At 46.1% G+C, this 16,401-nt stretch overlaps 1 protein-coding gene and 1 pseudogene across 4 annotated transcripts in view; one reads left to right on the top strand and one right to left on the bottom strand.

Annotated features, from left to right (window-relative positions):
• The window catches only part of LIN54 (lin-54 DREAM MuvB core complex component), a 58,224-nt gene extending 54,839 nt beyond the window's left edge, over nt 1–3,385 (bottom strand). For 2 of the 4 annotated variants that reach the window (XM_028148347.2, XM_008143604.3), the window contains exon 1: nt 3,243–3,385. Coding sequence is in view for 1 of the 4 variants with exons in the window: in XM_028148348.2 (XP_028004149.1) it covers nt 2,490–2,511 (22 nt within the window). In the remaining 3 variants the exon portion in view is untranslated. Of the gene's footprint in view, nt 1–919; nt 1,066–2,489; nt 2,908–3,242 lie in introns of those variants that run through there. The other 2 variants (XM_028148348.2, XM_008143602.3) reach the window with 2 other exon arrangements.
• An 11,395-nt stretch (nt 3,386–14,780) lies between these two features.
• LOC103287889 (40S ribosomal protein S3a-like) lies at nt 14,781–15,806 on the top strand (annotated as a pseudogene).
• The last annotated feature ends 595 nt before the right edge of the window (nt 15,807–16,401 follow it).

Below are 16,401 nucleotides of genomic sequence, written 5' to 3'. Positions count from 1 at the left end.
TAACACTACTGTTCTGTGCAAGGAGACAGACCCCTTAGGGATCCACAGCACAATCTAAAACACACAGGGATCTTTAGATAACCTAACAAAATTAAATTATGGATGTTATAAAGTCAATCAGTCCAATTCTCCAGCTCTTTAAACAAACGTGTCCAGAATTTTAGAATATAAAAATTCTCAATTCATCTTTACCAACTTAATGACTCACATCAGATGCATGCATCAAGCTATCACAACTTCCTTAACAATGAAGGCAAAACTTGTGAACCAAAATAGAGCTCCCAGAGCTGTGATTCACTTGAATTATAAAATCTATGCAAAATCTTCCATAACTTTACTCTCTGAATTGACAAAATGGATGGGGGGGGGGGGGAGTCACAAAGCATACATGACAGTATCTCAATTGTTATTTACCAATGGCAGGGCCAAAGGGGTCAACTCTACAGATGACAGAGCCATAAAAGAAAAAGGCAACATTTTAAATTCTTACAAAACTGGTCCATATGCTCAAAAAATGTGGGCATCCACACCCAAACAAGTTATAGACTATGATCTAAATCAAGAGCTTAAATGCAGACTAAAATGCCAATGCTCTGCCTCCCTAAAGGAACATACAACCCCATAAACTGCTGACCATCATCAAACCAACACCCACCGGAGTGGATATTTTGAACATTAAATCAGAAAATCGTGGTAAGTGCTAGCGGTTCCTCTAGGCCTCAGCAGCAGCCTTAGGTATCAGAGCAAACTCGAGCCCTCTTAATACTCAAAGAATAATGTTGATGTCATTACGAGGCTACTGATTCTCTGCACTCAGGACTAGTCATTCCTTGATCCACAACACCATTCTATCCCCCCACCCCAGCCCCAAAATAAAGAATCTCGAGACAGAGAAGCCCTCGGGTACCCGCTTCTCTACCTCCAGCGGCAGCCGCCTTCTCCGTCCGGCTCCGAGGTGGGGGCTCCAGAAGGTCCCGGGCAGTTCGGAGCCCGGGCGGTGCTTGTTTTGCCCGTGCCCGGTAGCTCTGGCCAGATGCTGGCTTCCCCAGGACGCCCGAAGTGGAGCGCTACGGGGGACCCGGGGCTGGAGAGGGAGCCCGGGTGGCGACGCCGCCGCCGCCGCCGCCTCTGGTATGTCAGGGGCCGGGATTGTATTTCGAAAGATCCGCCATTTTCACCTCGTCATCACCATCACAGCTCAGCAGCTTCCCCGACAGCCCCAGCCCCGGCCGCCGCCGCCGCCGCCGGTAACCTCCCCCTTCCTCCGCCTCCCCTCCCGGCCCTCCCCTCCCGAGAGGCGCACACCCACGGATCCGGGTAAACCTCCCGCCGGCCCCGCCAGCCTTCAAATGCACGGGAGGTACACACAGCCCACGCCGAGACCTCCCACCCCACCAGGAAAAATGGTGATCCTGCGGCCCGGCAGCCACGCCAAAGGAAGTCGCGCCACCTGCGGGGTCCCCAGTCTGGCATATATTTATTTTGAAGAGCAAAAAGCCATGGGGAAGACGACAGAAGGACAATAAAGAACCCCAAATTCTTTCACTTTCAAAAAGGCAAGTCGAGGTGACGGCACGTATTTTATTCACTGTGCCCATCCCAGGCACTAAAAACAAGATCCAGACCTTTAATGTCACTCACCAACTCCGACATTTTCCTCCACAGTCAGCACTACTTGGACAGAAGGAGCTATTTCCACAGGCACGTCTCACCTCTCTGACACATTTGTAAATTACAGTCATTGATCCTCACGCAGACACTGTGGTCAAAACCAAGTTCTGAACTATTTTCCTCTCCACTTAATTTCACCTGATCGTTTCTGTCCTTGAACACTGTAACTTCCCGTTTGTCATTGGCTTAAGACGCCAAAGTGCAACTACGTTTAAAATGTATTGATCTTGTTCGTGGATGAACAGTGAAAATACACAGCTTGCTTTAGAACAAGACCCCAGAGTTATCTATCTACCCCCACCAGCTCTTATCATGCAGTTTAATAAATAATTAAAAGAGAGCACAGATTTTTTTTTTTTGAAAGAGAGAGATTTGTTGTTCCACTTATTTATGCATTCATTGGTTGCTTCTTATACGTGCCCAAACCCGGGATCGAACCCGCAACCTTGGTGTATCAGTACGACACTCTCTACCCAACGGAGCTACCCAGTCAGGGCTAATATAGGTTTCTTTTAATTAATCATCAAAGAAATAACAAGAAAACATAAGCTGCAAGGCTTCTAAGGAGACCGGAATTTAAAAAAAAAAAAAAAAAAACACCTAAATTGGCTACCATTGTTAATTTCAGAAAGATATGCTAATCACCCATTCAAAAGCCGAATTCCATACCTGTCAAATACAGCATAAGCTCTAAAAGACCCATCTGAAATGAGCAAACTGAATTTCAAGGTTTCGAATAGGGTCCCTCTACTGTCTTTTGTAAAAGTTAGTCTAAGAAGAGTGAGGTAGGAGTTGAAAAGGCCATTTCCTTTCCTTACCTTGCTTGAGTGACAACTCCATATAAAAGTCCGTAGATTCAGGCTTAACCCAGTGTTATTGACTACCCAGCCTAATCGCCGTCTCTACACGCAGCCTGCCACGGGCTTGAAAGTATCCAGTCTTCCCAGCGTCTTCATCTTTGAACTTTATTTCCCCACCGCCAGCCGCGTCCACCCGCACTCTGCTTGGTGTTTACCGTTGCTTGGCCAAGCTGAGTCCCGGCCCGCTCCCTTCCCCCGTGCACCGCGGGGACATTATGACATTTGGCTGGTGGGCTTCGCGAGGAAAACGGACACACACGGAGATACTATACAAAGGGGCGTAGGAAGAACGGGGCGGCGGGCAGCAGGGAAAGGAGGGGCTGGTTCGAAATGACACAGCAGCAAAACCGGTTCCCAGAGAGCCGGGGCCGACACGGCCGGCTTCCCGGGCCGCGCAGTGTGCTTGTCAACAGCCGCCGGAGCCCTTCCTCCAGACCGCCAGGAAGGGCGGGAGGCCGGGTGACAGCCGCCCTCCCGGGTGCGGGCGGGAAGGGGCCGAGCCCGGGAGGATCCTCCCGCCCACTGCGGCCCGGGGGTGGGGCACGGCGACCCCCAGCCTGCAGGTTCCCGCTCTCCGCCACCAACGCACCAGCCCCGACTCCCGGAGGGAGCGGTCAGGCGCCCTTCGGCCGCGCCACCACCCGCAGCGGGGGCCGGCGCCCCTTCCCGCCCGCCCGCCCCGATGCCCCCACCCCGGGGTCTGACACTCACCAAAGCCGGCGGCGCCGCCGCCTTCTCCTCGCGCCGCGCTCCCTGGGCTCCCAGCTGCCGCGGCGGCGGCGGCGCCTCCGAGACACAGACCCGGGTTTGTTCAAAATCACGCGCCCAGCGCCATTCCACCGCCGCATCCCATAATACGCTGGGCCCTCCCCGCCCGCGCGCCCCTCTCCGCCCGCCCCTCCACTCCTCCCGCCCCGCCTCCCCGCAGGCTTTCTTCCCCCGCCCCTTCCGCGGCGCCGGCCCCGCCCCCTGGCAACCCGAGCCCGCGTCATTCCGCAGGCGCCGTCAGCACGCTCCAGCGCCACGTGACTCCGAGGGGGTGCTCTGTCAAAGCTTTCGCACGGAATGTTCCATCCGGCTGAGATGGGAGGGGTGGAGCGGGATCGCGCCCGGAGCTGGGAGGGCTGCCTTCATCTCGCATCCTTGTTAGGGAGTCCGTGTTGTCTTGTAGGTGCGATTTCCAGCATCCTGCCGCTGCTTGATGTTCTTGGTGGGAAGGTGATCAATACTCACTAATGGAAACTCTTGTCGATATTTAAGCACTAATTTTGTAGGCTTAGCCAAAGAGCCCCTGGAGACCACGCAGAGTTAAACTTATTTTGAAAGGGAGTTTTTTGCAATATACAGCTAAGACTAATATAATCAACATTTTTTGTATTTAGAAACCTTTTCCTTTTATTTTTTCCCACTCTCTTTATTATAAAGTAAAATAAGGTGCCTAAATCTGGAGTTGGATAAACAGGCACTGAGAGGTCATTCAGTTAATAACTGCTCCGTGTGAGACAAGAACTACTCAGAAGAAACAATAGAAATTACAAATGAGTGTAATGTAAAATAGTGTGGTACAGTCTACAATTGCTAATGGAGCATGGAGGACATGCAGGTCAACATGAGAGACTGTAGCCCCTGAACAATGGAAGAGAAGAGACTGTAGCCCCTGAACAATGGAAGAGGAGAGAAGCTGCATTCACTGCAATCTAGCAGTCCGGGCTTTAAATTCTGGCACCTCCATTTATTAGTGTATAACATTTATCAAGTTTCTTTTCCCATCTACAAAATAAAGCCTCCCAGGATTCTGAGGGTTAAATGAAGAGAAGGGTGTCAAGCAGCTACACAGTCTCTGCCTCAGATATTTGTTCTATTTTGCCATAATCAACACCACCCTATATCTCCCACCTCAAATTCAGTGGTTAGGATTTAGCGAGGGAAGTGACATGAAATTAGCAAAGGGTTGGAAGTGGTAAGGTCTGTGGCCTGTGCAAGGACAGTGAGAAAACTGGTTTTGTTGAGGATCAGTAGGTGAGCCCCCTTTTCCAAGAGACTTGAAAGCTAGTATGAGAAAATATCCTCATGGTTAAATTATTAGTGGTACTGTGGGGCACCTCTTGGAAGGTAGAAGGAAGTGAGACGGGGTAACCAAACCCAGGTGAATTCTAGGGAAACGAAGAATCTCCCCAAAAGCAGAGAATTTCCCAGTTTATTTCACAAAGGCTAGCATAACTCTGATACCAAAATCCAAGACAAACAGTACCCAAAAAGTGGGGGGGGGGGGGGGGATTCTTATGTTCTCACTGACTTTGTTCCAAAGACAAAATTGAGTATTAAGATAACAAAGTCAGTAATGTGGTAATAAAAAGAATTCCCCCTGTGACAAAGTATAGTTTATTCCAAGAATGGTGGTTTAACATTAAGAAATCTGCTCAGGTACTTTTTCAAATTAAAGGAGAAAAGCCAAATGATATTCTCCAGGGATGCATTGTTTAATATTCAACAGCCATTTCTGAATTTTAAAAATTCTTACTAAATGAGAAATGAACACATTTTCTTAATTGGGTCAAAATAATCATCAGAAAACACCAGTAGCTTCATATAATAGAGTGAAATGGCACAAGCATTCACATTAAAGTCAGGGACCTGACAAAACAAACTGTAATACTGGACACCTATTATGCGCCAGGCATACTGCTAAGTACAAAGTATACTATAGTTGATAAATTTTTCTTAAAGTAGGTTAGTTAACAAAAGATTATTTAGAAGTTCCTTTTGTCATAAGGCCAGCACTCAGAGAGGGTCACTCTAAGCCGGGGGTGGGAAACCTTTATTCTGCCAAGATCCATTTAGATATTTATAGCAACAATAGAGGCCCGTTGCATGAAGATTCGTGCAATAAGCCTTCCTTACCCTGGCTGCTGGCACCAGTTTTCCTCCAGTACCCAGGACGCAGGCCTTCGCTCCGGCCGCAGCGGAGAAACCAAGCCTCTTCAGTCTTCAGTCTTCAGTTGTCTTCAGTCTTCAGTCTTCAGTCTTTGATCAGGCCAGAGCCTTCAGTCTTCACTCTGTGCCTGCATTTCCAAATTAACCCGCCATCTTTGTTGGGTTAATTTGTATACTCACTCCTGATTGGCTGGTGGGTGTCATGGAGGTATGGTCAATTTGCATATTTTTCTTTTATTAGTGTAGATTTGCAGGCCATAGAAAATTATCAATTTAAAAATTAGCCTGCTAGAAGGGGGGGGGGGACAAAAACAAACAAAAATATTTAGCCTGCTATATTTGGTCAAATATTTAATAAACACCCCTAATGCCTTGACAGGGCCAGACCAAATGATTTTTCGAGCTTTATACAGCCCTCAGGGCCAAACATTCCCCATCCCTGCAAGTTCATGCCCTTTTCCCAGCAGTAAATTTTTTGTTACTTAGTGCTTGGTAGACTGATTGCGGGGGTGAGGGTAAGGAAGACAGCTTCTTTCCCATCCTGTTCCAACTTCATACTTACACAGGCTTTGGGTCCCTGGGTCTCGGTGATTCTGACCCTCCCCAGCATTATGACCTCTAAAAGTCTAGGCTCAGGACAGTTTCTAGTCCTCTCCCAGGAATAGAGGGGATTTTTTTTCTCTTTTTTCCTATAACTCCAGTGGCAATGGGCCCCACCTGTCCCTTGAGGAACAACAGGTTTGCTGCCTTCCCCCATCAGTTTGAGTCTTATGTTTCTTAGAGGAGAAGGCTCTGGGCTTCATATTGCTTTTCCTGCAGTGGCAGCCACTCCTCTCCTTTAAACCTGTACCACCTCCCAGTCTTTGCCACCCTGCCCCCAATCTTTGTCCTGGGTGCCCAGTGAAGATCCCTGGAGAAAAGCCTGGGAGTGGATATGAACTCCCCTTATGATTGTGACTCCGATGGGGTTCCCATGCCAGCCCACACTCAGTCTTTAGCAATTTATTTAAAAATGTAGTAGAATTCTTTTTCCCGTTTGAATGCTGCACCATCTTCCTTCCCATGCTCTGCCACCGGTGAACCAGTGTTTTGCATCTCTTCTGTGTTTAGAAGCATCAGGCTTTCCTTACATCTCAGGCCAGTTGTCCTGTGACCTCAGCTCTCTGATTGACTTGGTAAAAGTGATAATTTTTTAGATTACCGAGCTTATGTTGTGGTGATAAGAGTAATGCTTTCTCCAGCTTGCTGCACCAAGGCAGAAGCTAGAACTTCTCCAGGTGTTATTTTTATTAAGAGAATCTGAGGGTCTCTATTGTTGGACCACAAGTCTCATCAATTTTTATCCAGGACAGTCCTTCTGCTAAGTCTCTTAACCCAACCCTTCCTACTTGTCTTTCTGTCTCTTATTAGAGTTCTTGCTTTACAATCCAAGTTTCACTATCTGCATCTGGCTATTTCCACAGTTGGTAGCATATTCAGACCATCTTCTCCACTTACTGGTAATAGTTTCTAATCAATCTTTGGATTTGTGTACTCCTTGATTTTAGCGCCACCCCCAGAGAAGGGAGATGGACACAACATAACATTCAACAATGCTGGAATTTTCTAGGTCTCCTATGGACCCAACTATGTTCTTTACTCAATTTAACAAATATTTTTGAGCACTTACTAAATAAAAAACACACTGTTCTGGGTACCCGATAGTCTACAAAAATGAATCAGGTTGTCACATCTCTTTCGCCTTTCTCGCTTCTTCCAATTCAACTATATGACCCCACTTGAAACATGGCTATGTGGGAACCAGCAGACAGACACAGTGGACAATAGATGGCATGAATGAAGCTTAAGGTTATAGTGAGTCTAGAGGTAGAAAGGAAACAGGATCAGAACATACTGGATAATGAAGAGAGTATAGCTTGTAAAGATCCATGGACCTCCAAGAGGAGGGATAGGACCTGATGGGATTGTTCTGAAGAGGACCTGCTGGTCATCCTGACACCTATGGGAATTTGGAGGAGCAGAACAATTGTGTTGAAACTTCTCTTCTTTTGATGCTGGATAAGCATTAGCCTTTGAAACTGCTACAGAAGACAACTTAAATCATAAATCCTATCTAATAAAGAGGGAATATGCTAATTGACCCTCACACCATCACAAAGATGGCGGCACCCACAGCCAATTAGGAGGGAATATGCTAATTGACTATAACACCCTCAAAGATGGCGGCACTCACAGCCACAAGATGGCAGCACCCAGTCCCCTCAGTCCTACGCGTCTGCCTCCAGAGTCTCCCAGTCCCCTCAGCCCCAACCACCCAGGGCTGCCTGAGGCTCAAGTAACCAGGGCCAGCAGAGGCTTGTGCTGCCAGCAGGCAGCAGCAGAGGTGTGATGGGGCATCACTTTCCCCTGACCACAGGGTCGCCTCCTGCCCCTGAGGGCTCCCGGACTGTGAGAAGGGGAAGGCCAGGCTGAGGGACACCTCCCACTCCAGTGCCTGAATTTTCATGCACTGGGGCTCTAGTACATAAATAAAAGCACTTCAGAAGACTAAATTCAATACATACACACAAGATTATGCAACAAAAGTTCCCTTTTTAAATGGAGGTTTTACATTCAGTGAAATGCACAGATCTTAATTGTACAAATTGATAAGCTTTGGTAAATCCATACATGCATATAACCCACACTCCTACCAATATATAGAACATTTCTATAACCTCCTACTTCTTCCCAGTAAATTCACACCCTTCCCCATTTCCCCCTCCCCAGGCAATTTCTGATTCTCAATCACTGTGGATTAGTTTTGTCTAATTTAGAACATGTAGATGGAACCATAATGTCAATCTTAAAAATAAGATAGCCATCATTTACCAGCAAAATTAGTTTATTTGGGAATAGCAGAGAATTATAACTTGAGACAATCAAGCTATGGCAAACCATAGGTATATTCAAGAATACCAACGGAAAGATTCCAGAGATAAACAATTCATAAATTGTACATCGTTCTGACTATCAGATGAAATCTTGTACTGTCATCTGCTCCATCCTGTCCCGGATGTGAATCATCCCTTATCCAGCGTATCCATGCTGTATATACATGTTAGTCATTTAGCAGATGTCTGGGTTACCAGATTGACTGAGATAGTACCACAGTGCTGTGTTCAAGTAACTCTTATTTTAATTAACAATGGCCCCAAAGCACAAGAGTAGTGATGCTTGCAACTCAGATGTTCCAAAGAGGAGCTGTAAAGTCCTTCTTTAAGTAAAAAGGTGAGTACAGTACAATGACATATTTTGAGAAGAGAGAGACCACATTCATATAACTTTTATTATAATATATATTGTTATATTTTATTATTAGCAATTGTTCATCTCTTACAGTGCCTAATTTATAAATTAAACTTTTTTATAAGTATGTATGTATAAGAAAAAAAAGTACATATAGGGTTCAGTACTTTGTTTCAGGCATCCACTGGGGGTCTTGGACCGCATCCTCTATACATAAGCAGATATTACTGCATGTACTTTTTTGGGCATGTATTTTTTCACGTCTGGTTTCTTTCACTGTGTATTGTTTTTGAGATTCATTCATGTTGTTACATGTATTCAGAAGAAACAACAAACCTGAGCAGTGTGAAGAAGAGTCAAGAATGTCCCCTGGATTGACTAAAGCTCACGTGCTGCTGCATCCCTTTGTCCAGCCTGTCCGTCCCACCCAACTGCCATCTTGCCCAAGGGAAAGGCAGAAGGGGATGCTAAGGAGATAAAGCCAAGGTGAAGGACAAGCCACAGAGAAGATCCACCCGCTTATTGACTAAACCTGTTCTTCCAAAGCCAGAGCCCAAGCCTCAAAAAGCCCTTGCAAAGAAGGGAGGAAAGGTACTCAAAAGGAAAAGGAGGAAAGCTGATGCTGGCAAGGATGGGAATAACCCTGCAGAAAATGGAGATGCCAAGACAAACCAGGCACAGAAAGCTGAAGGAGCTGGAGAGGCCAAGTGAAGTATGTGCATTTTTGATAACTGTGTATCTCTGGTGAATACACAGTTTGAAAAACTTCTTTTAAATCAAGTTTTATTTTTTTTAAATCTATGTTGTTAGCACACAGAACACTTCATTGTTGTTTTTTTTGGGGGGAAGGATATATAGTACTAACAGAATGTCTTCAAAGCTGGACTGACATAGGAAAAAACAACAACATCTTTCTCCTCTAGTTTTGAGAGACTTCCTCTTGGTTCCTGGGAGGAGGAAATCCCTTGACGTTGACACACATTAACCACCTTAGCACAAACACCTTGTGGTGTGGGGAAACTAAAATTCATTTTTATGTTCTTTTCTCCCTCTCCACTTAACCATAGACTTGACTCCTTTAAGCCCAGAGACCTTTTGGGACTTGACCCCCCAAAAATAGGTTACTAGTATGTTTGGGCAACTGGACTTTCCAGTGTCACCATTGAGATGGCATCCCTCAAAAGAATAGCAGTTCCTTTTTTAGATTTTAGATCTATAGACTGGTAATACTGCCATTTTCATTTCACTTCCTGAAAGTCAGGGTTAGCTTGTGAAAAGTTGTTAAACAACATGCTTAATGTGAAATGTCAACCCTCCCTCTAAACTATCTCTGTTCAAAGCATCAGATAAAGACTTCATTGGGTTTTATAGTGGCTTTCTGATTTTGGTAATCTATTAAATAAGGGGGTTTGAAAGTTGTTGTATACTGTTAATGATTGTCTGCTTATGTCCTTCCTGACATACTATGATTGTTTATGATAAGTATCTTTAAAAAAGCTGGATACAGCTTGGAAAAAAAAAATCCAAAATGGAGTCACTTGTGCTAAGCCCTACAAAGACTTATTATCTAATCAAACTGAAGTTTCACCCTCTCCCAGGAGTGGAATTTTAAACCAGTCAGTCTAAAATTCCCTGGTCAGCACTAGTGAGGCAATCTACTAGATAGATGATAGATAGATAGATGATAGATAGGTAGGTAGATAGAGAGATAGATTTCAGAGAGGAAGGAAGAGGGAGAGAGAGAAACATCAATGATGAGAGAGAATCACTGATCAGCTACCTACTGGGGATGGAGCCCATAACCCGGGCATGTGCCCTGACTGGGAATCAAACTGTAACCTCCTGGTTCATAGGTTCGCGCTCAACCATTGAGCGACACCTCTGTTTTTTTCTTAACAATAGTAGAGAAGTTTGATTTAGACATCCAGATATGAAATTGATTAAACTGCTTCACAAAGTCATGTGTGTGAGTTTATTCCTCAGGGCGAGAGAGTAAGATTACTATCTGCAGATTTGGGGTACAACACCAGGGCATGAGGTAATCTACTTGATAAGACTTCCCCTAAGTGAAGGTGACCTTCCCTTAAATAATTAAATAATCCTTGCTTAAATAATTCACTCTTTTTAACTTTCTTATCCCACCCTTTTTCTATCTATAAAAACCTTCCATTTTTGCACAACTCCTTGGAGCATTCTCCCTGTTGCTAGATGGGATGCTGCCTGATTCATGAATCACCTAATAAAGCAAATTAGATCTTTAAGTGTACTCAGTTGAACTTTGTTCTTCACCACATGTATCTGTAGTTGTTTTTTTTTTTAATGCTGAGTAGTATTCTATTGAATGAATATACCACACCTTGTTTATCCACTTTCCTGATGATGAACATTTGGGTTGTTTTCACTTGGGGCTATCTATACTAATAAAAGGGTAATATGCTAATCAGACTGGGTCAACTGAACATCTTCTGGACGTCTGACTTCCTTCCGGACAAAGCCACGGTGGTGGGGGCCGAGGCAGAGGCAGTTAGGGGCTATTAGGCCAGCAGGTGAGCAGTTAGGGGGCGGCCAGGCTGGCAGTGGGGCAGATAGGGGGTGGCCAGGGAAGCATGGGGGCAATCAGGGGGTGGCCAGGGCAGCAGGGGGGGCAGTTAGAGGGTGATCAGGCAGTCAGTCAGAGTGGTTAGGGGCAATCAGGCAGGCAGGCAGGCGAGCAGTTAGGAGCCAGCAATCCCAATTGCGAGAGGGATGTCCGATTGCCAGTTTAGGCCCCATCTCGTAGGTCTGGCTGCCCCCTAACTGCCCCCCTGTTGGCCTGGTTGCCCCCTAACTGCCCCCCTGTTGACCTGGTTGCCCCCTAACTGCCCACCTGCCAACCTGGCTGCCCCCTAACTGCCCCACTGCTGACCTGGCCTCCCCCTAACTGCTCACCTGATGGCCTGATTGCCCCTAACCACCTCTGCCTTGGCCCCCACCACTGTGGCTTTGTCGGGAAGGAAGTTGGACATCCGGAAGATGTCCAGTTGACCTGGTCTAATTAGCATATTACCCTTTTATTAGTATAGATAGCCCCAACCGGCAGTTGGACATCCCCCAAGAGGTCCCAGATTGGAGAGGGTGCAGGCCAGGCTGAGGGACCTTCCCTCCCCGCCGCCCCCGCCCCCCCGGGCAAGAATTTCATGCACTGGGCCTCTAGTATTTTTATACAAGTAAATGCATGAAAATCATGGTTTTGAAAACACAACATTGAAGATATATTGAAGGAGAATGATTGAATCTTGCTAAGTGGCCTGAGAAGTGTAAAAGGTATGTCAAAGCACAGAGCAAAAAATATAAAGAAACCTGATATATGACTATTTGGAGTTCCAGGAGAGAAAGAAACAGTTTAAAGAGATGTAACAATTAAACAAATAGTAATGGAAAATTTTCCTGACCTAAAGATAGACTTGCAATTACAGATGAAAGGGGTCACTAAGTCTCAGGGAAGGTCAGTGAGAAAAGACATGCCTAAGCATACCTGAGGAAAACTCCTACAAAGAGAAGATCTTAAAAACTTCCAAGTGGAAAAAACAAGTTACCTGCAAAAAGGAGAAAAACAAGAAGAACAAGGAGGACAGGGAGCAGAAGGAGGATGTGGGGAAGGGAAGGGATAGGAAAAGGGGCAGGGAAAGGCGTAGAAATAAGCATGAAGACCAGTCAAGGAAAGGCTACTTGTAAGAGATTTCTTAAAAAACTAGAGGCCTGGTTAGTGCACATGGGTAGGTTCCCTAGGCCTGGCCGGCAATCAGGGCCGATCTGTGGGGTGACTGGCAAGGTGATCTGGGGGGGCCCCTTGCTGGCACGCACCTTGGCCAGCCTGGCACTGCCTACTCGCTGGCCCCACCCTCCACTGCTGCCCCCCCCTCCCCCATTGCCCTGCCACCACTGCTGCAGGAGGCAACCAGTGGGGTGATTGGGGGGCAGCGCTGGCCCTAGCCCTGCCCCCCTTCCTCCCCCGCCGCTGCCGCCGCTGCTGCCCTGCTGGCACCCGCCTTGGCTGGCCTGGGACCTGCGGGCTGGGGGCAGCTCCTGCATTGAGCGACTGCCCCCTGGTGGTCAGTGCATGTCATAGCTACTGGTTGTTCCACCAGTTGTTCCGCTATTTGGAATACAGTATACTATACACACACACACACACACACACACACACACACATCTTGCTTGCAGAGAGGAAGGGAGAGAGAGAGAGAAACATCAATGGTGAAAGAGACTTCCTGCACACCCCCTACTGGGGATGGAGCCCACAACCCCGGCATGCGTCCTAACCAGGGAATTGAACTGTGACCTCCTGGTTCATAGGTCGATGCTCAACCACTGAGCCATTCCAGCTGGGCTGTAAGAGTTTTCTATAACAAAAGACTTGGCCCCCAACACCGTGTTGTCAGGAGTCAAAGGCAGGCATGGAATGGAAAAACTTCATACCTTTTATAGAAAAAGGGAATTCAGGTTTGCCCTGATAGCGGCTGTTGGCCTGGGGAAGCTATCACGCAGCCTAACCTAAGGTGGGGCAAACTATGTGATTGGTTAGGGTAGCATATTTGGCTTTCTCTGATTGATTGTAAGTTCAAAGTGGGGGGAAATTTCAAGAATCTGTCAGTTATTGATCAATTGGTGGCCTTTTGGGGCTGATTGCTACAGGAATTGTTGTTAGGCTTCCTGAAGGTTGCTGCATGTTGTGGATCAGAGCTTTATTTTTAAGTATGTTTTTGCATATTCAGTCTTTCACAGAGAAGTAAGAAGGAGGGAGGAGAGAGATCACTAGACTTTAGACTTTCCCTCTGAAATCCTGGAAGCTAGAAGACAGTTACAGGTCACTGAGGGAAAAGGATAGCAGCTCAGCCAAAATACCATTCAAGTCAGGACAATAGAAAGATATCTGTGAATATATACAGGTTCATAAATATGTTACCCATGCACAGCATCTGAGGAATCACAAGTGAACACTACCAAACAAACAAATCAGAACAGAGACCTCATGTCAAGACAGGGACAATGGCCCAGCTGGCATGGCTCAGCGGTTGAGCGTTGACCCAGGAACCAGGAGGTCTCAGTTTGATTCACGGTCAGGGCACATGCCTGGGTTGTGGGCTCGATCCTCAGTAGCGGGTGTGCAGGAGACAGCTGATCAGCGATCCTCTCTCATCATTGATGTTTCTATCTCTCCTCTCCCTTCCTTTCTGAAATCAATACAAATATATATTTTTAAAAAGACAGAGACAATGAAGAGAAGGGGAATTTGTGGTAATTTCTTGAAATTATATAGTAATACTAGTGACCCAGTGCACGGATTTGTGCACATTGAAAGGATATTAATTAAAAGGTGGCCAGCAGGGCGGGTTTGGGCAAGATGGGCCAGACACGCCCTGGAGCCAACCTCCGGTAGTCCCTCCCCGGCGTTTGCAGGGAGAGCTGGGTCCCTCCAGCAGGTGGGGTCCCTTGGTCTGGCCTGCGGGGATCGGGCTGAAACTGGCTCTCAGACATCCCCGAAGGGTCCCAGAGTGCGAGAGGGCACTCTGCAAAGTTGCTGTCGTGCAGGGTGTGGAACGCAAACCCAAGTGTGCAGTAAACCAGATTTGGGACCGACAAAGCCCCAGCAACAACATAACTCACAGCCTAAGGTGGAATCATGCGGCCCCGTGAGGAATCAGGCTCCCTCCTCTCTGGTTTCTGGGAGCGTCACCCGAAAATCGAAAATCGAGAATCACCGCTGCCAAGTCACTACAGCTCAGCAGCTCCTGCGTTGAGCATCTGCCCCGTGGTGGCCATAGTAACCGGTCGGACAGTAGGAGGAACATTTAGAAAAACCAAACACTTGGTGAAATGGAACAAAAGTACCAACTTTTTTTAGTAAAACATAGGAATTATGTGGAATAGAAGGGGTAGAATTAAATATGTTCCAAAAGTCTCAACTAGGAGTGAAGGGTATAGAAGTAAAAATATTATGAGGTATAATAAAGAGGCAATAGGGGCCCTTTTGCTCTTTGAGCAGCCATGGCAGGCAGCAAGAATAAGCGCCTTACGAAAGGTAGAAAAGAGGGAGCCAAGAAGAAAGCAGTTGATCCATTTTCTAAGAAAGATTGGCATGATGTAAAAGCACCAGCTATGTTAAATATAAGAAATATTGGAAAAACACTCGATATGAGAACTCAAGGAACCAAAATCATATCTGATGGTCTCAAAGGCTGGGTTTTCGAAGTAAGCCAGCTGATCTGTAGAATGATAAAGTTGCATTTAGAAAATTCAAGCTAGCACTGGCCAGTGTAGCTCAGTGGTTAAAGTATTGGCCCATACACCTAAAAGTACTGGGTTTGATTTCCGGTCAAGGGCATGTAGATGCAGGTTTGCTCCCTGCCCTGTTTGGGGCATGTGCAGGAGGCAACCAGTCCAAGTGTCTCACATTGATGTTTCTCTCTCTCTCCCCACTTCTTTCTTTTTCTTCCCCCCCTTCCTCCTTTCCCCCCTCCCTTCTTTCCTCCTTCCCTCCCTCCCTCCCTCCCTCCTGTCTACACTCTGAAAAGCAATGGAAAGAATATCTTCAGGAGAGGATTATCAACAACAACAAAAAATGACAGACCATGATTGAAATTCATGTTGGTGTCAAGACTACCAATGGTTATTTGCTTCATCTACTTTGTGTTGGATTTACTAAAAACAAACAAACAAAAAATGGAGACAATCAGATTTGAAAGGCCTCTTATGCTTAGCACCAACAGGTCTGCCAAGTCTGGAAGAAGATAATGGAAATCATGACCTCAGACAAATGACTTGACAGAAGTTCCAGTAAGTTGATTCCAGGTAGTATTGGAAAAGACATAGAAAAGCTTGCCAATCTAATTCTTGCTCCATAAGGTCTTTTTTAGAAAAGTCAAAATGATGAAGAAGCCCAAGTTTGAAATGGGAAAACTCATGAAGCTTCATGGTGAAGGTAGCAGTTCTGGAAAAGCTTCTAGAGATGAGACAGGAACTAAAGTTGAAAGAGCTGATGGATATGAGCCCTCAGTCCAAGAATCTGTTTAAAATTGAGACATTTAATGGTGACAAGTTAAAAAAAAAACTGTGATTTTTTTAAACATATATATATTTTATTGATATTTTACAGAGAGGAAGGGAGAGGGATAGAGAGCTAGAAACATCGATGAGAGAGAAACATCGATCAGCTGCCTTCTGCACACCCCCTACTGGGAATGTGCCCGCAACCAAGGTACATGCCCCTAACCGGAATCGAACCCGGGACCCTTCAGTCCTCAGGCCGACGCACTATCCACTGAACCAAACCAGTTTCAACAAAAACTATGATTTTTAAAAGAAGAGGCAATAAGGAACTAAAGTGTCTAGAAAGGAGGAAATGCATGAAAACCTGTTCTCATATATTAGTACAGAAAGTGTGTGATAGTGAATATCAGAAACTGATTAAAGAACTAGCTTCAGATAGCAAAGGTGGCTAGAGAGATATCAATATAAGGGCTGATGGTGAGCATTAAATATGTAATACTTATAGAACTAAGATTAAATGAGGATTGCCCAGCCGGGCGTGACTCAGTGGTTTAGCATTGACCTATGAACCAGGACGTCACAGTTCGATTCCCAGACACATGCCTGGCTTTTGTGCAGG

The sequence above is a fragment of the Eptesicus fuscus genome, chromosome 2 (genome assembly GCF_027574615.1).
Source record: "Eptesicus fuscus isolate TK198812 chromosome 2, DD_ASM_mEF_20220401, whole genome shotgun sequence".
NCBI lineage: Eukaryota > Metazoa > Chordata > Mammalia > Chiroptera > Vespertilionidae > Eptesicus > Eptesicus fuscus.
This window is presented reverse-complemented; position numbering and strand designations above follow the sequence as displayed.